This window comes from Pseudovirgaria hyperparasitica, assembly GCF_010093815.1.
Source record: "Pseudovirgaria hyperparasitica strain CBS 121739 unplaced genomic scaffold EJ05scaffold_17, whole genome shotgun sequence".
Taxonomy (NCBI): Eukaryota; Fungi; Ascomycota; class Dothideomycetes; order Acrospermales; family Acrospermaceae; genus Pseudovirgaria; species Pseudovirgaria hyperparasitica.
In genome coordinates this window covers 793,867-821,107 of record NW_022985565.1, presented here as the reverse complement: position 1 = coordinate 821,107, position 27,241 = coordinate 793,867, and the positions used below count along the sequence as shown (strand labels likewise).

Genomic DNA, 27,241 nt, shown 5'->3' with positions numbered 1-27,241 from the left:
GGGGGGGGGAAGTGAGAAAGGCCCTTCCTTCAATTGCCGCACCCCCGACCCTGGGTGTTTTTTTCTCGCTCAAGCACACACAACAACAACATTAACACGGTATATATACATACATACCCTGTGACTCGATCCGACCCCTCTCTTCCCTTTTTTTTTCCCTAACCACTTACTACTTACTACTTATTTTCTGTTAGATGATGTGTTTGTTTTGATACCACCATTTTTTTTGTTTCGCTTTCTTTCTTCTCTGTTTATTGTTGGGTTGTCTTGGTTTGTTTTGTCTTGTCTGCTTCGTCGGCACAGTGGCGTTTTTTTGGTTTGGTTTCGTTTGGTTTGGGTTGGTTGGGCGGTGAGGATAAGGGGACAAGTTTCGGTAGGAGGACAAGCTTAGGGAGTGAGAGGGACGGGAAGAGTGGATGGTAGGGTAGATGGGACAGTGTGCAGATGGAAGAAGGAAGAGGGAAGAGGGAAGAAGGAAGAAGGAAGAGGGAGGATGAAAGGGGGCTGAGATTTGTAGATATGCCGCTCCCTCCGGTACGTGGACGCTTGGGCTTGGAAACAGAGCCTTTCTCCGCCTCGTAATGTGTATATATATAAAACGCGATGCTAGCGTGTCTTTGTGCGTTTTGTGTGCCTTGTTGTTCCTTCCGTGTCGTGTCCCTTGTGTTGTTCCTTCCGTGTCGAGTGTCAAGTGAGTGGAAGCAAGGAAGGAAGGAAAGATGCAAGGAAGGAAGGATGGAAGGAAGGAAAGATGGAACGAAAGCATTGGAATGCACAGCACACAGCACCTGCCGTACCAAGCAAGCTACAGGTAAAGGACCCCTTGACGTGTGCCGTGTATTTTTGGGGTATATATAGATGTATATAGATATAGATATATGTATGTATCCTCCTCTCTTGTCATGGCCTAGCATGCTTACGACTCCTGACCGCCGCAGTCTATTACATTATACTACCCGCGACGAGACCGAACCAAGGTGTGTGTGTGTGTGTGTGTGTGTGTGTGTGTGTGTGTGTGTGTGTGTGTGTGTGTGTGTGTGTATGTATGTATATACATATATATATTAATGTGTATATATGTATGCCTGTAAATGGCCGTCTCCATGAAATGCAAAAATTATACCCAAGTCAAGTCAGGTAAGGCCAAGTCAAGTCAAGTCAGGTAAGGCCAAGTCAAGTCAAGTCAAACCGATAGAAACAGGATCGCAACACACGCCGCCTAATGCGTCTTATGCTCAACATTAGCAAGCGCAGCCTGGAGCGCGCTCGTGACATCAATATGGAACAGAGGCCTGTTGATGCCATGCACGACCTTGATGGTGTCGCCGCCAACACCACCACCCCGCGCATTCGTGCTATACGCGCGCGAACGCGAGACTCTCTTCTCAATGGAGTCGTGATCGGAGCTACTAGCCTCCTCCTGCGGCGCAACCTCAATATCGGTACTACCCCATTTCCTAAGTCGCTTGTTGTGTTCGGCCTCGGCGGCGGCAGCGGCACTATTGTTGTGGCCACCCATTTCGGCAACGCTGAAGATGGGCTTCCAGCGCTTGACGCCCTCGCTGGGATCCGTTTCGGGGGTCGGGTAGCCGAAGCCGGCGTTTGCGAGGGCGCGCTTGGTCCAGCGGTTGTTGATGCAGGCAATGTGCCAGTTGACGCGGTCCGGGGAGGCGTATTTGTCGAGCTGGTTGCGCACGTCAATCAGGTTCTGGACGGATGTGATGTCGACGTTGTTGACGGAGGAGAAGTCGAGGATGACGGCTTTGAGGGTGGGTTTGTCGTCTTCTGCGTGTTCTTTGCCGGGTTTTGGGCCGGGGTCGTTCCATGGTCGGTCCTAAAAGGCATTGGTCAGTGGTTGGGTGGGATTGGGGGGAGGAGAGTGGTCAGACTTACGCCAGGTCTTCCATACGTAGCTGCGTTAGTTCTCCTCGTCTGGCTCATGATGGTCTGGACGAGGTAGTCTAGATAGTGGTTGGCGTTGGGGTAGTTGAAGCTCTCGGAGAATCTGTAGATGAAGACACCTGGGTAGGGAGCTTCGACATCGATGGAGGGGTTGGAGCCGTCACGATGGTCAATTGGCAGGAAGATGCTGCGAGTCGAGGTGTCGACGTTCGTGTCTCCGATTGGACCCGTCTCGCCGCCTCGTCCGTCGTCCAAGAGATGGTCTCCAATAACTGAGTGAACCTTGACCTGACCGAGGAATCGTCCCTGTGCCTTGAACAGACGGAAGAGGTAGACTCCAGCGGACAAGCCGATCGTGACATAGATTCCATTTTCAATGGAGCTGAAGACGGTCACCAACACACCAGCAAAGAAGATGGGAACTTCAAGTGGCGCTACCTTCCAGTACTGGTAGACGGTGTTTGGCGGAGTAATCAAGTCTCCAACGGCGTGGATGATGACGGCCGAAAGCGAGGCCTGAGGAATGTAGTAGAAGACAGCAGTCAAGGCGTAGATGGCAAGAAGAACGACAAGCGCGGTGATCACACCGGCAAAGGGGGTTCTGACACCAGCTTTTGATTTAATCGCAGTACGGGAGAAGGATCCTGTGGCTGGGTATGCACCAAGGAAAGGACCGAGCAGATTTGTGACACCAATGGCAACCAGTTCCTGCGATGGGTCTATGGTGTAATTATTCACCCTACCAAAGGACTTTGAGATGGAAATGTGCTCAATCAGCAGGACAATGACCAGGACAGGCAGATCGGACAAGAACGATTTGATAACAGCGGTGTCAACGGTGGGGACTTGGGCGTGGGTGAAACCACGGGGAACCACACCGAGAATACGGAACTTGGGGTTCTTTGGTTTCACACCGACATGAACGCCTGGCAGACCATGGTTGGCACCAGCACTGATGCCAGTATAGAGCAGGATGACGAATGCGGTCCTAAGGGTGGACAAGAAGAAAAATGTCTTGGCGCGGCTCGGGAACTTCCGGGCGGCGAAGTTGCAGCCGCTCCGAATAAGGTAGAGCATAGCAAGAGCAGTCAGGCCCATGGCGGCGTCCAACTTGGTCTGGGGCAAGGCTTTGAGGAAGTTTATAAAGACTTTGTATGTCTCGGCACGGTTGTTGACAGTCGTGATGCCCATGAGTGCAGGCAACTGCCCGACAGCGATGCTGATGGCAGAACCAGTCATGAAGGCAGAAATGGCCGTCAACGAGATGAGCTCGACGATGAAGCCCAGACGGGCAAGACCCAGGAAACAGACGATGGCGCCACCAATAATTGCAAGACAGTTGGCGTAAACCCACGGAGTATCTGCGTACTGAGGAAGTTTGGCGGTAGCGTTAGAGACAACGTTGCCAGTTACAGTAGACAGGACGGCGACCGGCTTGAGGGAGTGTTAGCTAGACGAGACTGTGCTGGTACTGCAGAGCGAATTGCGACCTACGCCGATGGTGATGTCCTTGGAGGTGGCGAAGAACCAGTAGATGAGGACGCCCATGAAAGAGGAGTAGAGACCAAACTCGACGGGCAGCAGGGCGAGGTTTGCGTAGGCCATGCTTTGGGGCACGACAACAGCACCAACAGTGATACCTAGAACGATGTCAGAGAATGGCATGGGTGAGGTGGAGCAGATTGTACGTGCCAGCAACCAGATCCCCGTACAGCCACTGCAGATTATAACGGCCAATCCATCTCAGGAATGGAAATAGGTTGTAGAAATAACGGCCAACGTCCTTTAAGGAGGGCGTTATCTCAGCAAACCACTCCTGCACGGTGGGCTCTTCTTCCACGAAGGTGTCTGCGCTCGAGACGGAGAAGACAGACTCTCCACGAGTAGTTCTGGCGCCCGTCTCATTGCGATAATCGAGCTTGATGCCCAGAGGCTTCGCCAGGGCATGGCCGATCTTCTTACGGGTGACGGCCATTGTGGCGAAAGGCGACAGAGACAATAGAGACAGTCAAAAGTCGGATGGATATGGCAGTGTCAAAAGATTAAAAGATTGGACCGACAAGATATATAGAAGGGTGGTTGACAGGGCAAGACTAGTGGAGAGATGCTTGGTGAAGCTATGGCCAGTTTGGGGGTGATAGTGGCTGTCCAAGGAGGCGAAACGCGGTAAATGGAGAGGTTTCCAGGCGTGTTTGGCTTGTGGGCAGCAGGGTTGTGCGGGGCCAGACACGAGGTAGATTGGGGGTCTAGAAGTGAATGGGAGGGTGTTGAAATGGAAAAGAAGCAAAAAACAGGCCAAGTTGTCAACAAGCCAGTGTATTGCGTGACTAGGAGGAGACAAGAGTCGAGAGCTGGGCGGCGGGATGGTAATTATCTTGTGATTGGGTGCGGCGCCAAGAACAAGTAAGCTCACTGACAGCGGCAGAGCAAGAGAGGTTCGTCAAAACGGACAGACTTCTTCCGCAATGAAGCAGTAGACGCGAAGATGTCAAAAGGTCAGAAGTGTATAGGTTGTTGGGTAGGAGAGATGAAGGTGTAGATGGATGATGGATGGCATGATGGGCAGCGGGATTTTGGCATCGAATGATGGGATTGGGATAAATTGGAAAGTCGACGACGTAGTGGAAGCCCCACGCTCTTGTGCTAGAGTGTCAAGTTGTGGGTGCCGATGATTGAAGCGAGAAGTGGATATGGTAATGGTAGTAGTAGGATTGAAGTAGTACTGTAGTAGTAGTGATTGACCATCGTGGATATGGTGATGGTGTAGTAGTAGTAGTAATAGTAGCAGTAGTAGTAAGCAGTAGTAGTAACGAGTTTCGGCGGGGAAGGCGCGTTCGGGCGTTTGGGCGTTCGGGCGGCGTTCGCTATAGAGGGTTAGTCTGGCTTAGTCAGACCAACCGCCAACCAATCACAGCGTTGGTAGAGCACGCAACCCCTTCCCTCCATAACGCGAAATCGCTGTCCCGACGTCAGGATGAATGGGGGTTTTGAAGGTTTGACTGAGGCAGCAATACCCATTAGTCAGCCGTTCTCTATTTTCTTTTCCTTTTCTCTTCTCTTTTTATTCCCATCTTCCCTTGTCCATCTACCCCATGCGCCGTCCAGATTAGATGGATGGATCCAGCAGATTTTAGATGATAGATCTAGACGATCCGGTAAAATGCCATGCATGTGCTGCGTGTGCACGTACATATTGATGTGATGGCACGTGACCCGCCGCGTGCCACAAATCTCGGTCTGTCTGTCTGACCACTGTCCAACGTCCACACGGCAAAAAGTCACATCTCGACCGTGTTTGCCAGCTGCTCCAGTTTTGAAAACTGCGCTGCCCGTGCTGCAGAATACGCTGCTTTCATCCCCGCATCTCGCGCATCCAGCGTGTCCAGCGTCGCCTCAAACTCCTCCCCGATACTCTTGGCCAAGCTGCTCTCCCGTCCATGACTCTTGTCCACCGCGTCAACCACATCTTGGAACATGTGATATACAACAATCGCGAAATCAACGCCACTTCTTGCCATCAACTCACTCATGTACTCGCGATATCTGTAGTCGGCCAGAAGTGCACATATCAGCCGCAGGAGAACCCAGTTGCGAGCCACTCTGACCGGGTGGAATGACTCGTCAAAGATGCCTGGTTCAACATGACAGTACATCTTGATGCCCTGCATAAATCCCACATCGTATTTGCCGCTGCTGATGAGATTCACCATCAAGCTATGCCGTAATGCTGCGTACGGTTGTTCGGTCAGTCCAATCGCTCCACACTCAAAGCACATCTTCAGTCCATCCTCAAGCTTCGTGACCGCTTCGGCTGCTCCAGCCTTCTTGGCCTGCTTCAGCTTCTCCAATCCTGCCGCCTGTACTGCAGCTTTGTTCCTGTCTTTTTCCATCTCGAGCTCTGATCCTGTCCGGCATTTCCTACATGAGCAATCAAAGAAGTACCGACTACTGAGCTCCTGCTGACGATAAGAAAATGGATTGGTCGTGTCGACATATGCAATGAAGATCTCCTCGTCCTTTGCTATTCGACGTAGCGACCTCATCGACAGCTCTGGCCCATCCATCACTATCGCCGCGTTTGGCTCACATGAATGGTTCGACGCTGCCACCAGCGGATCGAGGCAGATTCCGATAGGGTCAAACACCGCCGTCACCAGTGTCAGGCTGTTCGTGAGGACCTGCACATTCCACATCAACTAATCTCTCCCAGAGGCAGAGGAGTGTGCGTCCGCATGATATGAGAACGTACTCGACCATGCAAGTCTTGCTTAGCCATGCCTCGGATTTGCATCTCTTCTTGCGTGAACTGATCCAGCAAGGAAAGCACCTGCTCCGTCTCGTTCCAATACTTGCGGTGTTGCCCGCTGAACTGCTCTGCATGCGACTCCAGACCTGCAAACGCGTGCCAGTGCTCTTCCAACGTGCCGAGAGCTTCCATTGCACGGATCTGCAATATCGCCCGAACCGCGTTCGACAGAAGCCGGGTGGGGATTCGATTGAAAAGCTTACAATTCACCTTGTGGTGCCGTTTCCACGCTCGCGATTGACATTTCTTGGTCCTGTCAGTCAGTCCATGGATACTGAACCTGACGCGCCTCTTGTCCCTCACCTTGCCACAGTATTTGACAACCTTGCAGCCAGTGCAGGCACTGAGTTTGAAGAATTGCTCACCTGCCTTTCCATACTCACGGTTGCGAATCGATGATGCCGTCTTGCTCGCATAGCAATTCGCACACGTATCTTCAAGCCTCGAGTAGTCCAGAGCTGCTATCATCGGCCGTGCCAGCTTCACTATCAGCTCGCCGCCACCAACCTCTTTCTTTGCGAAGAGCCCGTTGCCAGACGTAGGCGACTTGGTCACATACGCATATATGTTGCTTGCCATCGCTGTTGGAGTCCAATGATACCTCTGCGGACCTGCTGGTGGAACTTTGATGTTCTGCTCTTAATTAGGACACAGGCACTAGTCTAAAGTGGAAAGAACCTTCGAAGTGCGCTATGACCAGTCGATACTAGCGCCACAACACCTCTCAAGAGTCAAGGCATGACTACCTCATCACATCAACATAAGAACATGATAGATTGACAATCCTACGCACGTAAACCATCACCAAGGCCAGCCGCCATCACTCCTTGTATCCTAAATATACTTCACTTCCATCACGCATTTCAAGACATGATCCCTCAGTCTCGCCGGACATATTCATGCAAACAACACCTTCCGCAAGGCTGATCTCTAGTCCTCTCTCGGAACCTCAGATACCACCATCAGTAACGGGCAGCCTTGTTAGAAAATAGATCCATGGCCAATTCCTCTTCTCTCTCGACCGATGCGGCGCATATGCACATCGTCCATGCCCAACCACAACAATCTCTCTCGACTTGGCTTGGTGCATGATAGACATCTGACCTGTATGTTTCTCCGGTCGAGCTTCTATTTTCAGTACATTCTGCATCTTCACACCGCATCCAATATTGCCTCGCCATGTGCCATGCGTCATGGGAGCCTCTGGCCTCGTCCTTCTCTGTCATTGTCGGCTCTTTTTAGTACCTGACTTCTGCAAGGCTGAAAGGCTGAAACTGCACTTGCACACGAGCCATGCATCATCCCCGTCGATATCTCATCCAATTGCAGTCGCCATATGCTGTGCCGCAATATTGCAAGCCGAGCGACGGGCTACTACGCACCTATTTTGAGAGAGAGTGAGTAATTCGCTCTCGAGTCTGAAAAGACCTTTATAACGCTGCAGATTCCCAAGTCTTTGCTCCCCAACTGGCGAGACCTTTATAAGGCTGCAGACTTCCAAGTCTTTGCTCTTCCACTGAACAAGGCGAACGCTTTTCGTCATTCAAGACTCGAAGATTCTCATCATGGATTCAACAACCCCCAGGGGACTAGACACTCCTGACCTCGCATACTCAGCAACCTACCCATTACTCCCAGACAAGACTGAACAGGGTCAAACCGTCAACTGTATATCCCGTCCCCCTAGCTCTATTTTCAAAGTCGAACCATCCGGCCGCAAGGAGCCTTCAAAAGTAGCTGTCAGCAGAGGTCTTCCATGGCCGGAATTACTCACTCATATTGTTGGCCTTGGTGTCACAATCACAATAGTCTGGATAAACTACAGAAAGCTCTACTCCACAAAGCTAGAAACAATATTGATGAGCAACGAGGACGTTTCCCTTAACATGTGGCAAGTCGCGTCCAAGGCTCACGAATTGGTCCTGGTTTCGTCTCTGTCCTTCATCGCCCTCCATTACATGCGAGAGTACCTCCTGGGACCGCAAGGCTTACCTTTCGGTCTGCTAGGCGCTCCATATATTTGCGGCACTGTCTCGATGATGTTTCAGGTTCCTTTCTGGTTCCATGGAGTTCGGAAACTAAGATACGCCCCCTACGCAACTCTGCTGCTCATCATCTGCATCTTGTCGCTCTTCCTTGGTCCCTTTTCAGCAATGGCCATGATACCGCGCCGTGGCTGGTATGTTGTCGATACTCCTTTTCAAGATCAGTCGGGTGTTATATATACGACCAACCAGAATCAATGGAGGACAACATTAAACGAGACCAAAACATACGGCGGAACTTGCAACGATGTTTCACCGTTGCTGTATATCGAGGGCCCTTGCCCTGGCGTTGGCCTGTCAGAGATCATGTTCTGGTGGCAAGGCCATATCAGCAATGGGGCAGAAGCCGGTATCGTCTTCGAGGACACTTACTCCGACGCACAGCGTCATTTGAGCATAGGGACACTGGAAAGAGTCGCAGATTTTCAATTCGGCACTGTTTCCACAGCAATCACCAAAACAATCCTGCTTGGAGCGGGTGGACTCTGGAGCTACGTACGTGAGAATATTCCAAGTCTTGCCAGTATCAATTCTCCAGAGTTTCGCATTGCTCCTGAAACTGCAATATACCAGCCCATCGTTCATGTCGAATGCAATACTCAGATATGGGACCAGAACCAAACTACTCCAAACATTACCTTCCCAACAGCAGAGATTGGGTGGAACGATGTGAGTCAGGACCCGTTCGTTCTGAACGTGGAGTCAGACACGTGGGGCCAGTGGCGTAATTTTTCTAAACGTCGCTTTTCCTGGATCAGAGACGATCGCACAGGTAACAACACATCCTCCATACTTGCTCTTACCGGACTTCCCATATCGGAAAGAAACCTGTACCCCAACCCACCCCAGTATGCACTGGTTCCCTGCTCGATCGATGCTAGATGGGTGGCAGCCAATGTTTATTACCAGCCCAGAAATTCGACAAAGGTCTCGAGCAACGTAACTGACAACCTGGGCGAGCTCCATTCACGAAAGATAGGCAAGACAGGCACAGCCGAAGACTTCAGACGTCGCTATGGCATGTCTGACAAGCCCATCGACATCCAGACTGACTTCGCCAAGTGGATAACCAATGTTAGCATCTACGATCACAGTCCTGACTGGGTGAGTGGCGACGTGCTTCTATCAGAACTTCCAATATTCGGACCCGACGGATACGCTTCGAAGTTTAACCTCTCTCTGAAAGCCTCCGAATCACCTATCGCAGCCAGAGACGCCTTCTTCGCCGAGTCCATATCCAAGCTCATGAGCGTACTCATCACAAACGGTCTCACCGCTCCCGGGCTGTTAGAAACTGTGATGCTAGACACAAGCACCAACAGAAGCGAGGCCTCATTAATCAATCTCCGCGAAACCCGCTCCGCCCTCTACCTTGAACAAGGCATACAAATCAGCCCCGAAGAACATGAAAACATGACCTACTTGAACAACGAAGCCTTCAAATTCCGCTTCAATGTCAGGCAGCACGGCTACGGCTGGCAGATTGACAGCACGTCAACAAAAGTCGCCGTCTGCTTCCTTCTGATCTACTGTGCCCTGGTCACGTTGCACTTTGTATCCATCATCCTGCTATGGTCGTTCGGTCGTTACAAGTACTGCTCTGCCTGGGGTGACATTAGTGCGCTGGTCGCACTGGCGTTCAACTCCACACCTGACGATAAGCTGAAAGGAACTGGAGCTGGGATCAAGAAGAACTCCACTTGGGCGTCGCTTGTCAACGTCAGAGCAGTGCACGACGACACCCTCGAGATGAAGCTCACCGCAGTGAATGCTAGGAGTGGGTGGGAGCATGAGAAGGTCAAGATCGACGTGAAGTATGATTGAGTAGTAGAAAAGTAGTAGTGTTCATCGCAGACTTGCTTTCCCTTTGCCACTTGCAGAACATCGATGTCACCTCTCCCCTCATACCTACAGACAACTCTCGGAGTAACGCTGCTGAGGCCTGACTCTCACTCATTTCACGAGACTGGACCGTGTCCTTTGGTGTCGACTCGCAATTATCCGTCCGTCGAAAAGCCATGACCACGATATGCTTCTATAGAACCATCTGTCTGCTCCAAATATAGTTCTTTCGTCCATTCCTTGTACATGCATACATACATACATACATACATACATACATACATACATACATACATACATACATACATACATACATACATACATACATACATACATACATACACACCTCTATCTCTGCAACAAGATCTCCTCCTTATCCTTTTCCATCCCACCATTAACACTCCTCCCATCCTGCGTCCTTCTATCCAATCACAAAACTCATCACACATGTCAGGTCCATGCATGACATATCCCGACCTCTTCCCATCACCATTACTATCACTTCATCACCATCACCACCACTAGTCCTAAACAAGCACCCAAGACCCATAGATCAAGACTGCCGGACACACAAATCTCTTCCTCTCTCTTCCTCCCTCTTCTCCCTCTTCTCCCTCTTCTCCCTCTTCTCCCTCTTCTCTCTCTTCCTCTCTCTTCCCCTCTCTTCCCCTTCCTCTTCCCCACAAACTAACTAACCAACCAATCACCCAACCCGACCCAATCTAACCCAACCCAATCTACCCACCCACCCAACCCAAACCAACCAGTCATCACCACAATAACATTACCCCCAAAAAAAATCCCACACACAAACACCCACGAAACCAACTCACTCACACACAAACCCCCACAATCTCCCTCCATAAAATGAAACACTCCACACTCCCACCACGCACACGCACTCACACAATTAAAATCATAAATCACAAATCACAAATTACAAATCACAAATCACAAATCACAAATCACAAATTACAAATCACAAATCACAAATCACAAATCACAGACCTATATATACATATACACATACATATATACAACCTCAGGCCACTTGGAAAAGGAGATACTTCGAGAGTAATGGTGTACATAAGTATACTCCACCGTCTCGGCGGGCGGGATATTAACAGGGGCGGCGGTAGAGTAGATGTAGAGCGAGACGAGACATAGTTGCAAGGGGTGATGAATTTGAAGGTTCCTTTTTTTTTATTAGAAATGCGTGGGTGTATCAAATTATGTTGCTGGATGGAGTCTATGTGGATAATTCGGGGGACGACGAAGAGGCAGGAGAATGAAGGAAGGAAGAACGAAGGAAAGCATTACTTTTTTTTTCTTGGGGAGCAGTAGCCGCGGGTGCAACTCATGTGCGTGTGCAATCAAATCAAATACATTCAGGCCAGCCAGCCCGCTTCACATCTCAAGAGAAAAAGACCTGATCTGGTCCGTGGATTGCATGCCCTGTATCCATCCCAATTCAGCACCTTCCGCAAATTCCTTGCAATCCGTGCACATTTTGTTCTCGCCCCGTATCGTATGCCTTACGTACATTCTCAAAAGCAGTCCATTTACTACATGCTCTGTACCACGCCTAGCCGTCCGTTCTGCTGCTGCTTTTCAGTTCAATTTACCGGGTGGAGAAAGCCTTGGTGACGACACGCTTCAGAGCAAGCTCCTTCTTCTTCAGGTCATCGGCCGGCGCATCCTCAATCTCGAGCTGAGCCATGGCATCGCTGAGAGCACTCTCAATCTTCTCCTTCTGGCCACGCTTCAGCTTAAGCGACATGCCAGGGTCGGAGATCATCTCCTCGACACGTGAGATGTAGGATTCAAGTTGTTGCTTGGACTCGAATTTCTTGCTGAAAGCTTCATCCGTGGTCTTGAACTTGGCAGCGTCGTTGATCATAGTCTCAATCTCGGCAGATGAGAGCTTTCCTACTGAGTTGGAAATGGTGATGTTTGCACTGCGGCCAGACGTCTTCTCAGTCGCTGTGACCTTTAGGATACCGTTCACATCGACTTCGAAAACGACTTCGAGAACCGCGTCACCTGCCTTCATAGGTGGAATAGGAGACAGGGTGAATTCACCCAGCGACGTGTTATCCTCGCAGTTGACACGCTCTCCCTGGAACACGGGGAACTGGACCGTGGTCTGAGAGTCGGCCACGGTTGTGAATGTCCTCTTCTTGATGGTTGGGACGGTCTGGCCACGGGGAACGACTGGTGCGAATATGTTGCCTTCCATAGCAACACCGAGAGAAAGAGGAACGACATCAAGAAGGAGAAGATCGGAAGTGTCAGCAGATGTGGCCTTTCCGGAGAGGATACCAGCCTGAACGGCAGCACCGTAGGCGACGGCCTCGTCAGGGTTAATGCTCTTTTCGAGCTTCTTACCGCCAAAGAAATCGCTAAGAAGCTTCTGTATCCTTGGGATACGGGTAGATCCACCAACAAGCACGACCTCATCGACCTTGGACTTGTCAAGGGACGCATCCTTCAACACCTGCTCAACGGGCTGGATAGTGCCGTTGAATGCCTTGGCGTTGAGATCCTCGAAACGGGCACGGGTAATGGTGGAGTTGAAGTCCTCACCGTCGAACAGCGAATCAATTTCAACAGTGGTTTGGGTACCGTTAGATAGAGTGCGCTTGGCACGCTCGCAAGCGGTTCTCAAACGACGGAGTGCACGAGCATCACTTGAGAGATCCTGTAAAGCAGTCAGCATGTATCCTAACTTGAGGAGTGGCATTTGGGCCACTAGAGATGTGTGATAAAACAGTATTCCACACAGCGAGAATAAGGTGTGCTGCAGGGGAGTGTGGATCTGAGTAGCGTTCTGCGCCTTCGGGGTGTGCTAACCTTCTCTGTGAAACGAGTTAGCTGGCGCACTTCCTATGGTGGAAGAGTGATAATTACTGGTCTTTCTTTGGAATTCTTTTTGGAAGTGAGTCAAAAGTGCGGTATCAAAGTCAGACCCGCCCAAATGGGTGTCACCAGCGGTTGCCTTGACGGTGAACACACCGCCCTGGATGTGCAGAAGAGAAACATCGAAGGTACCACCACCAAGGTCGTAGATGAGAACGTTACGCTCCTTGTCAGACTTTCCGGCACCAAGACCGTAGGCAATGGCAGCGGCAGTGGGCTCGTTGATGATACGGAGTACATTGAGACCAGCGATGGAGCCAGCGTCCTTGGTAGACTGGCGCTGGTTGTCGTTGAAGTATGCGGGAACAGTGACGACGGCCTTTTCGACCTTCTTGCCGAGTTTTGTCTCAGCAACCTCCTTCATCTATGAGAATGTTAGCGATCAAAGTCAAACCGTCTCGCCGCTTGCAGGCTTACCTTAACAAGAACCATAGCAGAGATCTCCTGAGGAGAGAAAGTCTTCGTCTCGCCGAGATATTGGACCTGAACCATTGGGTTGCCGCCCTGGTCGACGATCTTGAAGGGCCATGACTGTATGTCCTTCTTGACTGTCTCGTCATCGAATCGCCTTCCAATGAGACGCCTGAAAAAATTATGAGCTCATTACTTTCCGATGCAGTCCACTGTGACATACTTGATGTCGAAGACGGTGTTCTCTGGGTTCATCGCGGCCTGATTCTTCGCGGCCTCACCAATGAGACGCTCCTCGGCAGTAAAGGAAACGAAAGATGGGGTGGTGAAGGAACCCTGCTCGTTGGCAACTATGGAATCATATGAGCCAGAAGTCGAATAGTGTCTTGTGAGCCTGCAACGTACTGATCTCGACATTTGCGCCCTCATAGTTGGCAACGCAAGAGTACGTAGTACCTAGCACAGAAAGTTAACATCGCACGCACATTCGGACAGCAGAATGAAATTGGCGCACCCAAGTCAATGCCAATGGCACCATCATAGACTTCGTCACTCATATTTGATGTATTGGCGGGGGGAAAGGAGATGGTGGAAGAATGGTGAGCAGGTGTGAGGAGGAGAGGTATGAAGAGAAACGCAAGTGTAAATTTTGGGTGAGCTCGTCGAAAATTTACGCACCCACCGCCTTTCGCGCATTCCACTAAATTTGTCGAGGCGAGCCGATAATCGATAACGGCAAATCCTCGGATCTTCTAAGGTCAACTCCTCGCACGACCATTCAATAATCAAACCATCGGATGAAATGATTTTGTAAACAGCATCCGGCTCTCTGTAAAATTTGCACCTCTCCTCTGGACTGGGATAAAACATTATTTGAAAGGGAATTCAGAGTGGGATAGACTTCAGATGCCCAGGTGAGAATAGCATTGGTATGGATCACAAAGTCCTTGCCAGTAATAATTTTTAAGAACTCGAGATACCCAACTCTTCAGACGAGTATAATGCGCCTCCAGTGCTATGCAATGCTCAATTGTATCCCATGTACCATTCACTTCCCAGTGACCCGAACGCCGACAGCCGTTCTCCTCGTATTATACATCATTGTCGTGGAAGAGAAAGTTGATGTCCCGTGGTCGCGACCGGTTACTACGCACGAACTGTTCATCGCCAGGTGGTCGCTCTCTTTTCGTGTTGCCTGTGAGCATACTTTGTAGGCTTACACAGATACTTTCGACGTTATGCACAGGGCTCCACCCCTGGCGATCTAGCAGATCAAGACATATGATTCCGTTCGAGTAGACATGTGGATGGAGGGGAATGGGATGTTCGGGGGTCTGCTTGAAGACGACTTCGGGGGGCTCTACACGACAAACATGGTTATTAGCTGGAATTGAAACAAAGCAGAAGATTACCAAAGATAGGCAATCTCAATGCTTGGGGCGGGAAGAGTGGTGCTAGTCTCTAACATACCGATGGGATAGCTGTTTCCGAATCTGAATAGTAGTTGATAGGTTTCTCCGGCGTATATAGGGTTGTCGTCAAGGACTTTGATATTCATACGCCATTCCTGGAAGCCTTCCGCAAGAGCAACGCTGATACCCGGTGGTAGGTGTTCGTGAAGCTATCAACGATCAACATTGAACTTCCATCTGGGACAGTTGAGGATGGAATCGCGTGTACCTTCGTGAGCTCCTGTGCCTGCGTTAGTGTTCTGCAGTGTTACGAGGATGTAGCAAGATTCCTACGAACCCTTGCTAGTCGGCGTGCTGCACTCATTCTGTGAATGTGAAGAGCTGAGAGATTGGACGACAAGACAAAACCGGTATCTAGGGTACGATGGTACCTATATGTAAGGCTAACTTTGCGGGGTCAACCAGTCAAGAAAAATAGGTGATAAGAACAGCTGAAAGCTGTCGGAGCTTTCGTAGGTGTCGCCAATAAAGAGAAGTTCAAGCGTAAGAGAGGAGAATGTTTTCGTTCTAAGGAAAATATACTGTTGCGCATGTGGAGGGCTCACACTCACGAGTCGTCGGAAGCGATTCACCGTATTGGAGCTCACACTCACCCTGCAGCTGGGCACGGAAAGTCTCAGGGTCTACGCTAACTACGGTAGTCGTTCGATGTAGCTTGTGATATACGCACGTGCATTTCAAGACTACAAAACACAAACATATAACAATGTAGTAAACAGGGTTCAGATTTAGGTCACTGCGTAGCTGTTTTGTTGTTTCTTTTGGGTGCCATAATTAGCTAGTACACCGAGTTCGCTAAATCTGGAGTTTGCTTATTTCTGGTATCAAGACCATTCAACAGGTTCATATCATACATCAGATCGCCCTGGCCTGTATGCAGGTACTTTTACATCAAGGCAAGAATGCTAATGCGCCTCTGTTTCATTGTCTTGATTAGGTGCCACATATCCAACATCTCAAATGATCACCCGACTAATCGATGGCAATTGCCTACGCGCCCACACAAACGCCTACCTTGCGCCCCGCTGCAAACCTATGAGTAGAACTGTCCCTTTTGAAAACTCTCAACAGAGATATCTCCGGCTTTGCTAGACACCTGTGGCGGCTTGCCAGCCAGAACAGGCTCTTGCGCTGTCATGGTACCAGCGCGACTGCTGGCGATCGTACTAGTCAAAGTTTGCGCACGACTACCGGCTGGGCTACCACTGTCGCTGCCCGTTGTGATTTGAGCCTGAGGCTGTCGTCTCTGGATTGACTCCAGATATGGGCTTGGGAGGTAGCCCATGCGACCATCTCGTGCTCGACATCGCCACCACTCAGAAGGATTGCCAAGTTGATCAGTCTTGCTTAGCACAGCGACAAGATCGCCTTGCTTGACGGCAAGATCAACACCGTGAATCGAGTTCGCGTTCGGATCCGGAGTGAAATCATACATGACTCGGCAGAAGTCAAGTTTACTTGGGTCCATCTGCTGATTTGGAGCTAGCTGCGAGTTTGCCTCCATACGTCGCCTCTCTTCTTCCTCCTGCGATTTTGCAAGTGCCTTGATCAACTTGCCCATCAGGTATGGTAAGCCAACAATGGCTAGCATAAACATGATGAACGGCTTCCGGGACGGTCGTGGCGGTGCAGGCGATCCATCCGGGCTTAGACCGTTAAACGCCGCAAAGTTCGATGGTGTTAGTTCTTTTGACGACGCTGGTGGCGGTCGACCTGTTAATTTTGCAAGACCAGCACGAATCCATCGCATGAGCGTAAAGATACCCAAAACAGACCCTAACGTTTGCCGCAAGGTCCCAAACTGCTCAGCAACCGAGACCATTGCTGTATGATAGTCAGTAAACGAATTTACTCTTAATCGACTCAACCCACCGAAGAATGACGAGTGTGTCGCCATGTAAGTGCTCTCAAGCATCTGTGCAAAACCACCGAAGGCGCCGACGATGCTTTCAATCATCTGAAAGGTCGCCTGCGTACTGTTGCCGAATGATTGCGTCAAGCTGTTTGGGTTGTTCGGATTGCCATACATTCCCCCCATTCCTCCCATTCCACCCATGCCCCCATACATGCCACCCATTCCACCCATTCCACCCATGCCTCCGTAGCCACCATACATAGAGCCCATACCACCACCGAACCGCGAGTATGGTGATGAGTATGCCGAGCTATAGCCACTGCCGTATCCGTAGCCTGATGAACCATATCTATTGGCGTTCATGGCTGAGTAATTCGAAGCATTCTGATTCGCGGAGGCAGTTAGGGAATCTGGCCGAGGGGGTAATGTCGGTGGGTTCGAGGACGAAGATGAGGCGGTCGATGCGCCTGAAGAGGGCGCAGAGCCAGAGTTTGATGCCATGACTATCAAGGAACTTAGGATCAACACATGATTGTGGTGCTCGCGGTAACTTACCGGCTGAAGATTGTGCAGCGCCACCTCGTTCCCACGGTTTTGGCGGTGAAGCCATCTGTGAACTGTGCGCAGTCTTAGAGATGCCTCATCGATGATGACGCCTATCGGTGGTTGAGGTCCTTGAGGGCTGCTTGCGCAGTGATGTCAGGCTAGATCTCGGCTAAGGGCTGGGCTAATGATCTGCGGGGTGCACCAGATCTTTGCGTCGTTTGCAAGACTCGTTACGAGATTCGTGGCAAGGTAGAGAGAGTAATGTATGGGTTGCGACGGCAAAGAGAGGTTTCAAGGAATGTCAGGAGAGGTATGATGGTCGTGTCATGTAGGGCGGCGAGAAGGTGGAGTAATAGTGTGTGAGCCCAGCCTAGGCGTGAACAGGGATCAATCCATGGATTTCTGTCAGTTGCCTCGGCACGGCGTGACCAACCTCAAAGCACGACCGACATCTTGGCACTTTCTGCTTCGACGCTTCAGATATCTCCTAGCATACGATTCAATTTCTCCTACATTCTAAATCTCGCGAGTAAACTACACATCATAAAACCGGTCTCCATATGCTTCGCTAACAGCACTATCAAACATGGTCCCAAATAGCATGCCACGACGCCGATAAAACAAACTCACAACTCGTATCAGAAAAGTTATAGGCGCCTCCACCAACATGGAAAAGGAGTGACAAGACAACGTAAAATACAGTTCTCTTTTCTTTGTTAAACAGGGGCCATAGTCCTAGGAGGACGAGACTTTTCAATTCCATGGACCTGAAGTGGATTACCGTCGCATGCTAACGAACAATAGCGAAGACTGATTGATGGTTGGGGTTATCATAGGCATTCAGCATTGATTGCATGGTGCTTGACTCGAATGTCTCATCGAAAGTGACGTCGTCTTTGAGCGTTGCAATAATGAAGTTACCTCCCGTCATCACAACAGCGACCTTGACTGGAGCATCCGTTGGTCGCTTGAAGTAATTTGAATCGCCCCCCTGGGCGTTATGTTGCCTGTGAAGAGTACTTTTACATCTCTTGTCTCCAGCAGAGAGGACTTCAAAGATGTCAAATTCACCACAGCCACTGTCCCAACAGGAGCAGGATGTTTTGGTAGCGGAGTCTGTACCGTATTGGCTTACTCTTGGGATGTTCGCGTTTAGCATCCAGATTGCAGGCGCATTCGGCAAACCACTGCTGTCTCCCGAAGGGTTATCTGGCATCTGAAACTCAAAGAGAAAAGCCTTCGATGATCCGTTAAAGCCATGATGAGCGACACTGTTTGGTCTATAGAAACCACAGTCATCTCCATTGCAAACTTTGTCGGTCATTATGAAGACCTCGTTTGCTGATGTCGCCAGTGATCCACCAAATGGCGTAGACGACTTCGCAGCCGTCGTACCGTCTTCCGAAGCATAAGATGCAGAGTTGCCGAATGTACTACACAAGTCGTTAATAGACAATATATACGCAGTCTCTCGTAGGACAATGACTTACCTAGACCAGGTACCAGATGCATAACTAGACCCTTGATTATTGAGGAAAGCAAGGCCTGCTGCTGAATCTTTACTATTGACTGAATAGTAGGCAACCCTTCCCCATTTACCATCTCCAATGCTTGTAGATGGAGTAGCGGGCGTGCTTCCACTGGCAGCGGGACTGGTCTGCGTGCCCGCTTCAACCGTATTTACATTGGCAGCGGGCTGGCCTGCTACGGGTGTGGCGGTGGAGTCATACCCCTTAGCCCAGGTCTACAACTTGTCAGCTCCAAAGCACATCGCCATACGGAAAGATGTATGCCGTACCACAGTCTGTCCATTGATGACTGCTGTAACAAGGTCCCCCGCAGCTCGCTTAGCAGCATGACGACTATGCAATTGACCATGATCATGACCATGACCATGACCATGCCGACGTTGTTTGCGCGAGGCTGATGAGCCACCTCCCATAGTATACGCAGCGAACTGAGATAGCTTGAGGGGTCCTCTCAGATGGATGGATACCTGCGAAGTCCTCGTGAGTATGCCTGACCTTACGTTCAACATTGGCACGTACTTCTCCGTCTAATGGTGCACCCGGGCCGGAGTAGGACACGTCCTTCCTTGAGCAGACACCAGTATTTTCGTCCATTGCAGTGGTCGCTTTGTAAGATCCGGACTACATGTGGTCAGCATGTCCAGAGTGAGAGACCTGAAGCATATTACCTGATTGATACCAGTATAGCTTATCTTTTTCACTTCTTGACAGTACCAATTTCCAGCGACATATGTGTCCCCTATGTTGCACAGGGCATTACTGGTAGCACCATAGACAGCATGTGCGATAGCGAGTGCTAATAAGAGCGTTTGTTGGCGCATAGTAATACAGAAACGCTTGTACAGTGTTTGCTGTGTATCTAACTAGTAAGTGAATCTGAATTCGAGTATTGGTGCAAGATGCGTATCGCAAATGTCGAGGTGAGTGACTGATGATTTGTCGGAGTTTAAAACGTCGTGCAGAAGAAAGGGGTGGATAGGCGGCTTTGTTTAAAGAGAGGAATGTAACTGTCACTTAAAGAATATAACAGCGGCAAGTCGAACTATGACCCACAATCTCAAATGTGGGAATGTGGAAATAGCGCCAACACGCGGTAGAATTGCTAGATATGTACCTGTAAATGAAAGAAGACACATCGGAGAATACTGATAGGTATTGTTGCCATGGCCACGAAGGTTGTAAGGCAGTAGACCGACTTCGATTTCACGACATCCAAAGCTATCGCCGATTCCTCTACATATCGACCAAGAAAAAGAGTAGTCAAGAGTCGAATCACGTTGTGGTTCATCCCATTCAATGAGTCTGGGATGGTGGAAGACAAACGCGCAAGAGCACACGCGGCTGTGGGGCGGACTACCCCTACTTACCTTTGTTGGCGGTCATGATAGACCGAGGCAGCCTACCTAGACGAAGACTTGAAACGACATCTATCGACAGGAATCTAGGTGCTGACGGGCATAGTTGCGATTGTATGTCTCAATTTGCTGTAAGCACAGGATCTCTGCCAGTCTCAATTTCGGAAGGCTGCCTGAGGCTGCAGATCCCCACAACACGCGCCGCGTAACAGGGCAAAAACTTCCTATTATGCAAATCAGTGGGTGCGCGTCAAACAATGTAAACACTGTGCAGGCTTATATAGAGCTGTTCAGAAGTCCTTTTAGATCATCGCAGCAATAGAGCCGCTAGCATAAGAGGTACCAGAAAATGTATCAAATAAGTATCATCATAGGCTCAAGGAAGGGGAGAGAAGCGACGTGTTCTAGACTTACAGTGCTACATGTCATGAGAGACCCAACGGAAAGATTGTACCGTGAGCTAAGCACAAGAGCATGTCAGAGCGGCGCTGTAACGAGACATAGATTTGGGGAGAGAAGATCGTTGTCACAAAGTTTGTGGTTCAGGAATTGAGAACGGGCTGTAGGAAAAAGTTCTGAACTTAGCTTGGACGTGACGGTCCGTGCACTCGCAAGCGAGCGCCAAGCACACCCACATTCTCCAATTTGCGTCGCGAACCTCTTCTCTTTCTAACGCAACATCACCACCGTCGACAAAAATCCCGATTCCCAAACGCCAAAATGGGTCGTCTTCACTCCAACGGAAAGGGTATATCCTCGAGCGCTCTCCCATACTCGCGCACTGCTCCAGCATGGCTGAAAACCAGCCCCGACCAGGTCGTGGACATGATTTGCAAGGCCGCGAGAAAGGGTGCTAGACCCTCAGAGATCGGTGTTCAATTGAGGGATGCCCATGGTGTTGCGCAAGTCAAGATCGTGACCGGTATGTCATCATTTTGAAGCTACTATGGACTAAACTAATAGAACCTCAGGAAACAAGATTCTCCGCATCCTGAAGTCCGAGGGTACGATAGTCCCTACATGCGCAAGTCGACTGCAGCTTGCTAGTTGAACAAACTGCAAGTTTGCTGCGCAATATAAATTCTTCCTCTGCTTGGTCAAGGCTGACAGAGAGATCATATAGGCCTCGCTCCAGAAATCCCTGAAGATCTTTACATGTTGATCAAGAAGGTCAGTTCTCACGCCCAACGCATCTGGGTTTTACATACGTTAACACAATATATATAGGCCGTTGCCATCCGCAAGCATCTTGAGCGTAACCGCAAGGACAAGGACGGCAAATTTCGCCTCATTTTGACCGAGTCCCGTATCCACCGTCTCTCTCGCTACTACAAGACTGTCGGTGCTCTTCCTCCTACCTGGAGATACGAGAGCGCGACTGCCAGCACCATGGTCTCATAGATGGGTTCAAGGCGAATGGCGAGGAGGAAATCAGTGAGCATCGAGGGCGTAAAACTATGGACGTGACGGTGTATTAAAAGCCTCACGGAAGAAGACCGTTGTCATACCCATCGAATTGTGAATAAGATACATAATTCGCAAAGCACATCCTGGATCATTTGCACCATGAAACTATTATGCATGTGAAAGTCTTGACTATTTTGAGCGTCGTGACACTTCGGGTGCCTGACACGAGATGATGAACGCCTACGCTATGCTATGCAAATGATACACTCGCCACCCACATTTTCTGGCCGCTTCATGCACTACACACCCTCCAGCTCTCGGCTTTTCTCTGCAAGGTAATCCGCTAGGTATTTCAAAGGTTTCTCAGGTCTACATGTTGGTTGTCAGCGCTGCTCCAAACACTTTAGAAGCAGTGCACATACTCATGCGTGACTAGCATCTTCATTGCCTCCAACAGATACGGCGTGACCTGTTGATTTAGATATACCCTCGTAGGCGACCCATGTGGATTAGGATTCACAGGCGGCGCAGGAATATTCACTTGGGGCGCTGGGTGTGGAGAATTTCGAGCATATGTCGGCGTCACAGCAGGCGGTGTTGCAGCTTGTGTAGGCACCGTCATCGCTGGGAGAGTTGGTGCTGGTTGCGCTTGTAACGAAGGCACTGTAGACTCGGCTTCGGGCTCGATGGTAGGCGCGGGTGCGGGCGCAGACTGGGAAAAAATGAGCATGCGGCCTCTTCACGCGTGGCTTGTTCGGTGTACCTCGATCATGGGCTCATCTTTCATCTCGACGTCCCCGCTTTGTACAGTGGGAGCACTGTCACCATTCATGGTGGGCTCGCCATTGCTTTGACTTTCAAGAGTACCTGGGAGTGGGATAGGCGTTGTCGAAATGGGCCTGTTATTTGAAGCTGAGAGCTCAGAGTCAGCCATTGTGGATCGGTGAATGCGAATGCGGTAAGGTTCCAGTAGTGTGAAGTGCGACAGAAAGCTGTGTGGGAGTGATATTATATCGCGTCAATTCACATACCTAGCAGTACGTGATGGGTATCACCGACGATATGCCGAAAAGCACTCATTGTAAGTTACTTGGCGTGAACAACATTGACTTATCATGAAAACCCAAGCTTTACGTCTCGGTATCAGAGAAAACGTATGGCGATCAAGAAAGGTCCTGGGCGATGTTGTGAGTAATATAGTGGTTAATAGAGCATCATGCTGTCTTATGAACGGGAGACGTCACATCGCACATTCCGCTTTAGGGAAACTGTTTTGAAGATTTTGTGCAGATTCCTTCGAGTCCTTTCGAGCTCGACATGCTCTCATGGATGTTGACGCTCTCCATTGTCACCTCGTTAATCTCTGTGTCAACTCGATTCCTCTATAGTTAAGTCGATATGCGATACCTGGACCACTCAGCCTGCATACAGCGCGTGAATGTTGGTGTACTAAATCAACCATACACTCAGCCATTATTTGATTCACATCTTTCGATTCATTCCTCGGACCCCATATAAGCTCTCGTTTTCCAGCCACATTCCTACCACTGTCTGTAATCGCTTCAAGGACGAGTATCGAGATCCAGTTCCCACGAACCTGAATATCAAAGGGAAGCCAGGCTCTCCATACTCTAGTCCACTCAACAAATTCTATAAAATCATCAGCATGGTTCTGCTCTTCTATCCCGACCCACGCCGGTCTCATGAGCGCATCCTCAAGTACGACCACTCCAAGCGCGAACTCGTCGCAGCACGCCAATGCGACATCGTGAACCAGTATGCCAACGGTAAGCAGGCAGGATGCTCGAACTGCTAACTTCGATGTGTATCTCTCTTCATTATCTTTCATTCTAATCATTACCCCTTAGACCCCAACAATCGGGTAACATGTCGCACCATCCCCGCCCGCCAGTCCCATCTCGACATCTACCACAGTGACTTCTTCTCCGCACAGGAGAAGGCCAACATGCCCATGAATCTCGAAGCGAACTTGATTGGGGCGCGCGTGCCGACTATGGCGCGTGTCAAGCAGTTCGTGATACCCTTTTCGGGCATCACGATGTTAATGGTGGTGCATCCGCAGACGCCGCAGGGACAGCTTTTGCATATTTAGTCTGCTTCAGGGGCAGCTAATATGACATGGGGAAAGGAAATAAGCTCTGGGCTTGTATCTTGGTCGGAGGCGAACGTTGGACGTGGAGTATATCTCAAGCCCATGTACTGTACAGTGAATCAATATGCTATGATTGGACAGTTGGGCAATTACCCCTTAGCGTGAATTATGGTCACTGGCAGGCTTAACAAAAGATGGCAAGCCGCGTCACTAAGCAGCTGCCCCTCGGTGAATATTATGCCAATAGATTACGTTATATGCTACATGGCGCTATGCAAGATAATTTACAAACAAACACAACCAACATTGGCTCATAGTAAAAGGGCAACAGCTCCGCAAGCATAAAGGCTATGACCGCACTTCCAGGCCTCACAATTCCTGCGGCACCCTCTTGTTCATCCGATCCTTGGCCCCCAGTGACGCTAGAAGGCGGCGACTTGCTATCAGGCACGCAGGTGCCATTTCCCCACGCAGCGTTGGCCACTTGAGCCCAGGCTGCGGTAACGTTGACGACGCTGCTAAGCGTGTAGAATAGTCGGCAGTCGGCAGCCTCATACACAAACTCAAGGGGCGTCTGGCCTTCAACATCGGTATCTCTGATATTGTCGACAGCGTTAATTTGCAGACCGGTCCCTAAGAAAGCGCCTCCGGTATACGAGCGTACCTGTGGCAGCAGGGCATTTGCAACAGTGCCAATTGGTGTGCCCAGAAGCTCCTCCAACTGATCCTGAGACGTGGTCAAGTTCGCAAGGGCGAGTGTGGCTTGAGCATTGATCTGGGAACCTTTGAGGGTGAGCGCGCCCTTTGTACCACCAACACCTTGCATGGGTCCGTTTTGAGGACGACCTCCCATGGCGATTGTTCTGACGCCTGCTTGCTCTTTGAGCAATTCGCTAATGATTGCGCAGGTGGAGGCACAGTAGCCATCTTGGAGCATTACGATGTTTTCTGTCGCAAAGGGCTGTTGACTGAATATTTTGGTACGATTGTCGTAGCCTGTGACGTTGGAGTTGAAATACGAGGTGGAGGCAGGGTCTGAGAAGTTGTATCGCGTGAGTGACGTGAAGTTATCTCCATTGAATTCGTGGGGTCCATAGTAGTCCTTCCAGGATGCGAAATCCGTGTTGTTCTCGGTTAGGGTTGCAACATAGTTGTAGTTTGTGAAGTTGCGCTGAAGATATCGATACATCTCAGGATCAGATTTCGCTAGAGCAGCATCGCTGATGTACGGTTCAAGCAGGTTACCTATCTGGAAGAATGCTTCGTGTGCTCGGAAACGGCTTGCTCCCCATGGCTCAATTGATGGGAACAACTGCTTGAAGGTATCAAACCCCAAGACAGTGTTGCCGCCGCCATTGCCGCGAAGATCTATGATCAGTTTCGTCTTCCCATCCTTAAGGGCCTCTTGAATGAATGTTGTCACTACATCTTGGTATTCTTGGACATCGGAGATAGTATCTCCCGCAGTGAACGTCGGCATACTCAGAACGGCAACATCAGTACCATTGAGGAAGTAGCCGCCTACTGCATTCCCAGAGTGCTTAACCACCGGGTACGGGTAGCCAAAAGCAGTAGGTCGTGGTGTAGGAGTTGTGACGGCAGATGGCTCATCTTCTGGCGATTCCGAGTCCGTCCCCGTGTGTAAAGAAGAGTCAGTAGGGTCCAGGAGCGGCGCGGCGTGCAGACCAGTGCAAAACTTCGAGTAGAAAGATCCACCGTCCTCGACGCCAGTGAAGTCTAAGTGGCTGACAGCGACGTTTTGGAAGGAAGTCATTGTTCCATGCAGATGCGTAGTATTGATCCATGCCCCGGCATACTGGCCAATACTGGTGAATCCAAACGTACCCCCCTGTATTGAGGATCTTGGCGTGCTGTAAAAGAGATCGTTGTATCTATCATAATTAGTTCCAGTGCCAAACTATAGTCGAATGAAATCACCTCGCATCAGCATCGTGGAGCAATGACTGTACTATCAAGCCGTCCAAATACTCTTCGATGTCCTGTCCGTTTATTCGGGTGACTGGACTCGGGGTAAACGATGGGCCGCCGCCTAAGAAAGGGAACATGAGATCCTCCCAGACGTATATTTGCGGAAGCTCGATACCATCTCGTGAAGCAGAAACCAAGGGAGACCTTGTCTCAAAGCTGAAGACACTTGAGATGTCGCTTTGGAAACCAAGGTGGCCGTCATGCGCACTGGTCAGTAGAGTGGCGATAGCCATCTGTACTTCGTATTCGCTATAGTAGAATCCATTGGTGATATTCTGTTTGATAGCATCCATGCCTCCCATGAGGTCGACAGGCGGGTTATCGTATCCTTTTGGTGGATCCTTGAGATAGCTTAACGTGGTCTGGAACTCAAGGTAGACCTTGAGCTCATCGACGAGCTGCGGGTCCACATCTTGATTCACGGGAACCGAGTGAAGACAAGCGAGTGCAAGGTCTGGATCGTAAAGGAAGGAAGAGGGCTCGGATGATTTGATTGCACTAATTGCAGCACATGGCTCGTCTGAGTCTGCGATGGCTCTTGATGCTGGTATGTTTGCTGAATGGAGTCGTGCTGAAGATAATGCTGCTCCGGCGGCAGTCAAGAGAATCGTCTTCATCTTAGCGTATGTGGAATCCTGTGGTAAAGACCTCGTGTACATTTGCTTTACGCAGGGAACTCATGATGATATATACTCCTATAGGTTTCTCTTGTTTAGCAATGGCTTGTTAGCCATGTAGGATTCATCCGAAAGCCTACATGCCAGTAAACACGGCATAGACGCTGCGCCCCTGACAGGCGTCTGCTGCTTCTACAGCGACTCGTATAGTACTAATTAGTTTTGGCGCCAGCCATGCTGACAAAACACGGAAGTTCACGAAATGCTCTTCTGGGAATTAGATCACCCCTATTATGGAACAGCCCCGAGAACTGGGTCACTTGGGTAGGAAGTAGCCGCAAAACGTGGCCGATCGCCAAGTCCAGTCTTTGGGGGCCGTGGCTATATCCGCGTGCAGATTTCATATCCGAAAGCACAGCCACACTTTCCAATTTGGTGCTCTGGGGAACTGTTTGCTTGTTAGCGGTAGCCGGGTTTGGAAAATTTCTCGAGGGACGATTATTGTTGCCTGTAGTTTCAGCATACATGGAACTGCAGCCTGCAAGGACTTCACACATTTCGTCACTCTGTACTCTACCAGACTATGGAGTCGTAAAGCAAAACTGTCGTGACTAAAGATATCAGAGACTCAACAACTCATTGCACGCCTCATGTGTTCCATTATAAGACGTCTGCTTTGAAGTTTCCCGGAGGTACTGGGTAGTCTGGAAAAGACATATCTTCGACATATTGCGGCCGGGCTAAACAATGGGGGCGAGCCTCTCATTGCGGCCACTTCTGGTTGGTGACTGTGACTAGGCTGAGGCGCAAACTATGAAACCAGCGACTCATGGCACTTTCATTGTTCACCGATGTTTAAATCTTGGTCGAAGGGACGTCGCAGCGTACGGGATATGTACCAGAAACGGCAAGGAGATCAAAGGCCGCTAACAA

The 27,241-nt window shown here is 50.0% G+C and overlaps 12 protein-coding genes across 12 annotated transcripts; 4 read left to right on the top strand and 8 right to left on the bottom strand.

Annotated features, from left to right (window-relative positions):
- Window positions 1–1,066: 1,066 nt before the first annotated feature.
- EJ05DRAFT_156459 (sulfate permease) lies at window positions 1,067–3,974 on the bottom strand. The gene is made up of 4 exons (XM_033739375.1): window positions 3,595–3,974; window positions 3,397–3,542; window positions 1,894–3,336; window positions 1,067–1,834 (listed from the first exon to the last, which is right to left on the bottom strand). Exons 1-4 carry the CDS (start codon window positions 3,875–3,877, stop codon window positions 1,220–1,222), a joined length of 2,487 nt encoding a protein of 828 aa, XP_033596787.1. The 5' UTR covers window positions 3,878–3,974; the 3' UTR covers window positions 1,067–1,219.
- A 715-nt stretch (window positions 3,975–4,689) lies between these two features.
- Window positions 4,690–5,142, top strand: EJ05DRAFT_156420 (uncharacterized protein). The gene has a single exon (XM_033739373.1). It carries the CDS (start codon window positions 4,877–4,879, stop codon window positions 5,102–5,104), a length of 228 nt encoding a protein of 75 aa, XP_033596786.1. The 5' UTR covers window positions 4,690–4,876; the 3' UTR covers window positions 5,105–5,142.
- A 38-nt stretch (window positions 5,143–5,180) lies between these two features.
- On the bottom strand, window positions 5,181–6,787 carry EJ05DRAFT_489552 (SET domain-containing protein; the record flags this gene model as incomplete). Its single annotated transcript, XM_033745798.1, has 2 exons — window positions 5,181–6,080; window positions 6,152–6,787. 2 exons carry the CDS (start codon window positions 6,785–6,787, stop codon window positions 5,181–5,183), a joined length of 1,536 nt encoding a protein of 511 aa, XP_033596785.1.
- Window positions 6,788–7,565: 778 nt separating this feature from the next.
- Window positions 7,566–10,164, top strand: EJ05DRAFT_156429 (uncharacterized protein). The gene is made up of 2 exons (XM_033739374.1): window positions 7,566–7,605; window positions 7,653–10,164. The coding sequence occupies exon 2, from the start codon at window positions 7,774–7,776 to the stop codon at window positions 10,075–10,077; it is 2,304 nt and encodes a 767-aa protein (XP_033596784.1). The 5' UTR covers window positions 7,566–7,605; window positions 7,653–7,773; the 3' UTR covers window positions 10,078–10,164.
- Window positions 10,165–11,489: 1,325 nt separating this feature from the next.
- Window positions 11,490–14,249, bottom strand: EJ05DRAFT_156222 (heat shock protein-like protein). The gene is made up of 7 exons (XM_033739372.1): window positions 13,940–14,249; window positions 13,831–13,881; window positions 13,649–13,775; window positions 13,432–13,597; window positions 13,006–13,378; window positions 12,949–12,953; window positions 11,490–12,796 (listed from the first exon to the last, which is right to left on the bottom strand). The coding sequence occupies exons 1-7, from the start codon at window positions 13,980–13,982 to the stop codon at window positions 11,717–11,719; spliced, it is 1,845 nt and encodes a 614-aa protein (XP_033596783.1). The 5' UTR covers window positions 13,983–14,249; the 3' UTR covers window positions 11,490–11,716.
- EJ05DRAFT_479846 (ubiquitin-conjugating enzyme) lies at window positions 14,059–15,496 on the bottom strand. The gene is made up of 4 exons (XM_033744753.1): window positions 15,175–15,496; window positions 15,106–15,117; window positions 14,896–15,046; window positions 14,059–14,785 (listed from the first exon to the last, which is right to left on the bottom strand). Exons 1-4 carry the CDS (start codon window positions 15,199–15,201, stop codon window positions 14,517–14,519), a joined length of 459 nt encoding a protein of 152 aa, XP_033596782.1. The 5' UTR covers window positions 15,202–15,496; the 3' UTR covers window positions 14,059–14,516.
- Window positions 15,497–15,930: 434 nt separating this feature from the next.
- EJ05DRAFT_443916 (uncharacterized protein) lies at window positions 15,931–17,115 on the bottom strand (the record flags this gene model as incomplete). Its single annotated transcript, XM_033742099.1, has 2 exons — window positions 15,931–16,721; window positions 16,770–17,115. 2 exons carry the CDS (start codon window positions 17,113–17,115, stop codon window positions 15,931–15,933), a joined length of 1,137 nt encoding a protein of 378 aa, XP_033596781.1.
- Window positions 17,116–17,993: 878 nt separating this feature from the next.
- Window positions 17,994–19,788, bottom strand: EJ05DRAFT_156191 (uncharacterized protein). Its single transcript, XM_033739371.1, has 5 exons — window positions 19,496–19,788; window positions 19,347–19,448; window positions 19,097–19,294; window positions 18,789–19,042; window positions 17,994–18,731 (listed from the first exon to the last, which is right to left on the bottom strand). Exons 1-5 carry the CDS (start codon window positions 19,646–19,648, stop codon window positions 18,089–18,091), a joined length of 1,350 nt encoding a protein of 449 aa, XP_033596780.1. The 5' UTR covers window positions 19,649–19,788; the 3' UTR covers window positions 17,994–18,088.
- Window positions 19,789–20,885: 1,097 nt separating this feature from the next.
- On the top strand, window positions 20,886–21,905 carry EJ05DRAFT_514324 (uncharacterized protein). The gene is made up of 4 exons (XM_033748519.1): window positions 20,886–21,104; window positions 21,154–21,186; window positions 21,306–21,352; window positions 21,410–21,905. The coding sequence occupies exons 1-4, from the start codon at window positions 20,903–20,905 to the stop codon at window positions 21,581–21,583; spliced, it is 456 nt and encodes a 151-aa protein (XP_033596779.1). The 5' UTR covers window positions 20,886–20,902; the 3' UTR covers window positions 21,584–21,905.
- On the bottom strand, window positions 21,761–22,586 carry EJ05DRAFT_479841 (uncharacterized protein). The gene is made up of 3 exons (XM_033744752.1): window positions 22,353–22,586; window positions 22,012–22,301; window positions 21,761–21,958 (listed from the first exon to the last, which is right to left on the bottom strand). The coding sequence occupies exons 1-3, from the start codon at window positions 22,521–22,523 to the stop codon at window positions 21,889–21,891; spliced, it is 531 nt and encodes a 176-aa protein (XP_033596778.1). The 5' UTR covers window positions 22,524–22,586; the 3' UTR covers window positions 21,761–21,888.
- Window positions 22,587–23,955: 1,369 nt separating this feature from the next.
- EJ05DRAFT_504417 (uncharacterized protein) lies at window positions 23,956–26,308 on the bottom strand (the record flags this gene model as incomplete). Its single annotated transcript, XM_033747569.1, has 2 exons — window positions 23,956–25,594; window positions 25,641–26,308. 2 exons carry the CDS (start codon window positions 26,306–26,308, stop codon window positions 23,956–23,958), a joined length of 2,307 nt encoding a protein of 768 aa, XP_033596777.1.
- A 138-nt stretch (window positions 26,309–26,446) lies between these two features.
- EJ05DRAFT_156098 (uncharacterized protein) lies at window positions 26,447–27,088 on the top strand. Its single transcript, XM_033739370.1, has one exon. The coding sequence runs from the start codon at window positions 26,543–26,545 to the stop codon at window positions 26,921–26,923; it is 381 nt and encodes a 126-aa protein (XP_033596776.1). The 5' UTR covers window positions 26,447–26,542; the 3' UTR covers window positions 26,924–27,088.
- The last annotated feature ends 153 nt before the right edge of the window (window positions 27,089–27,241 follow it).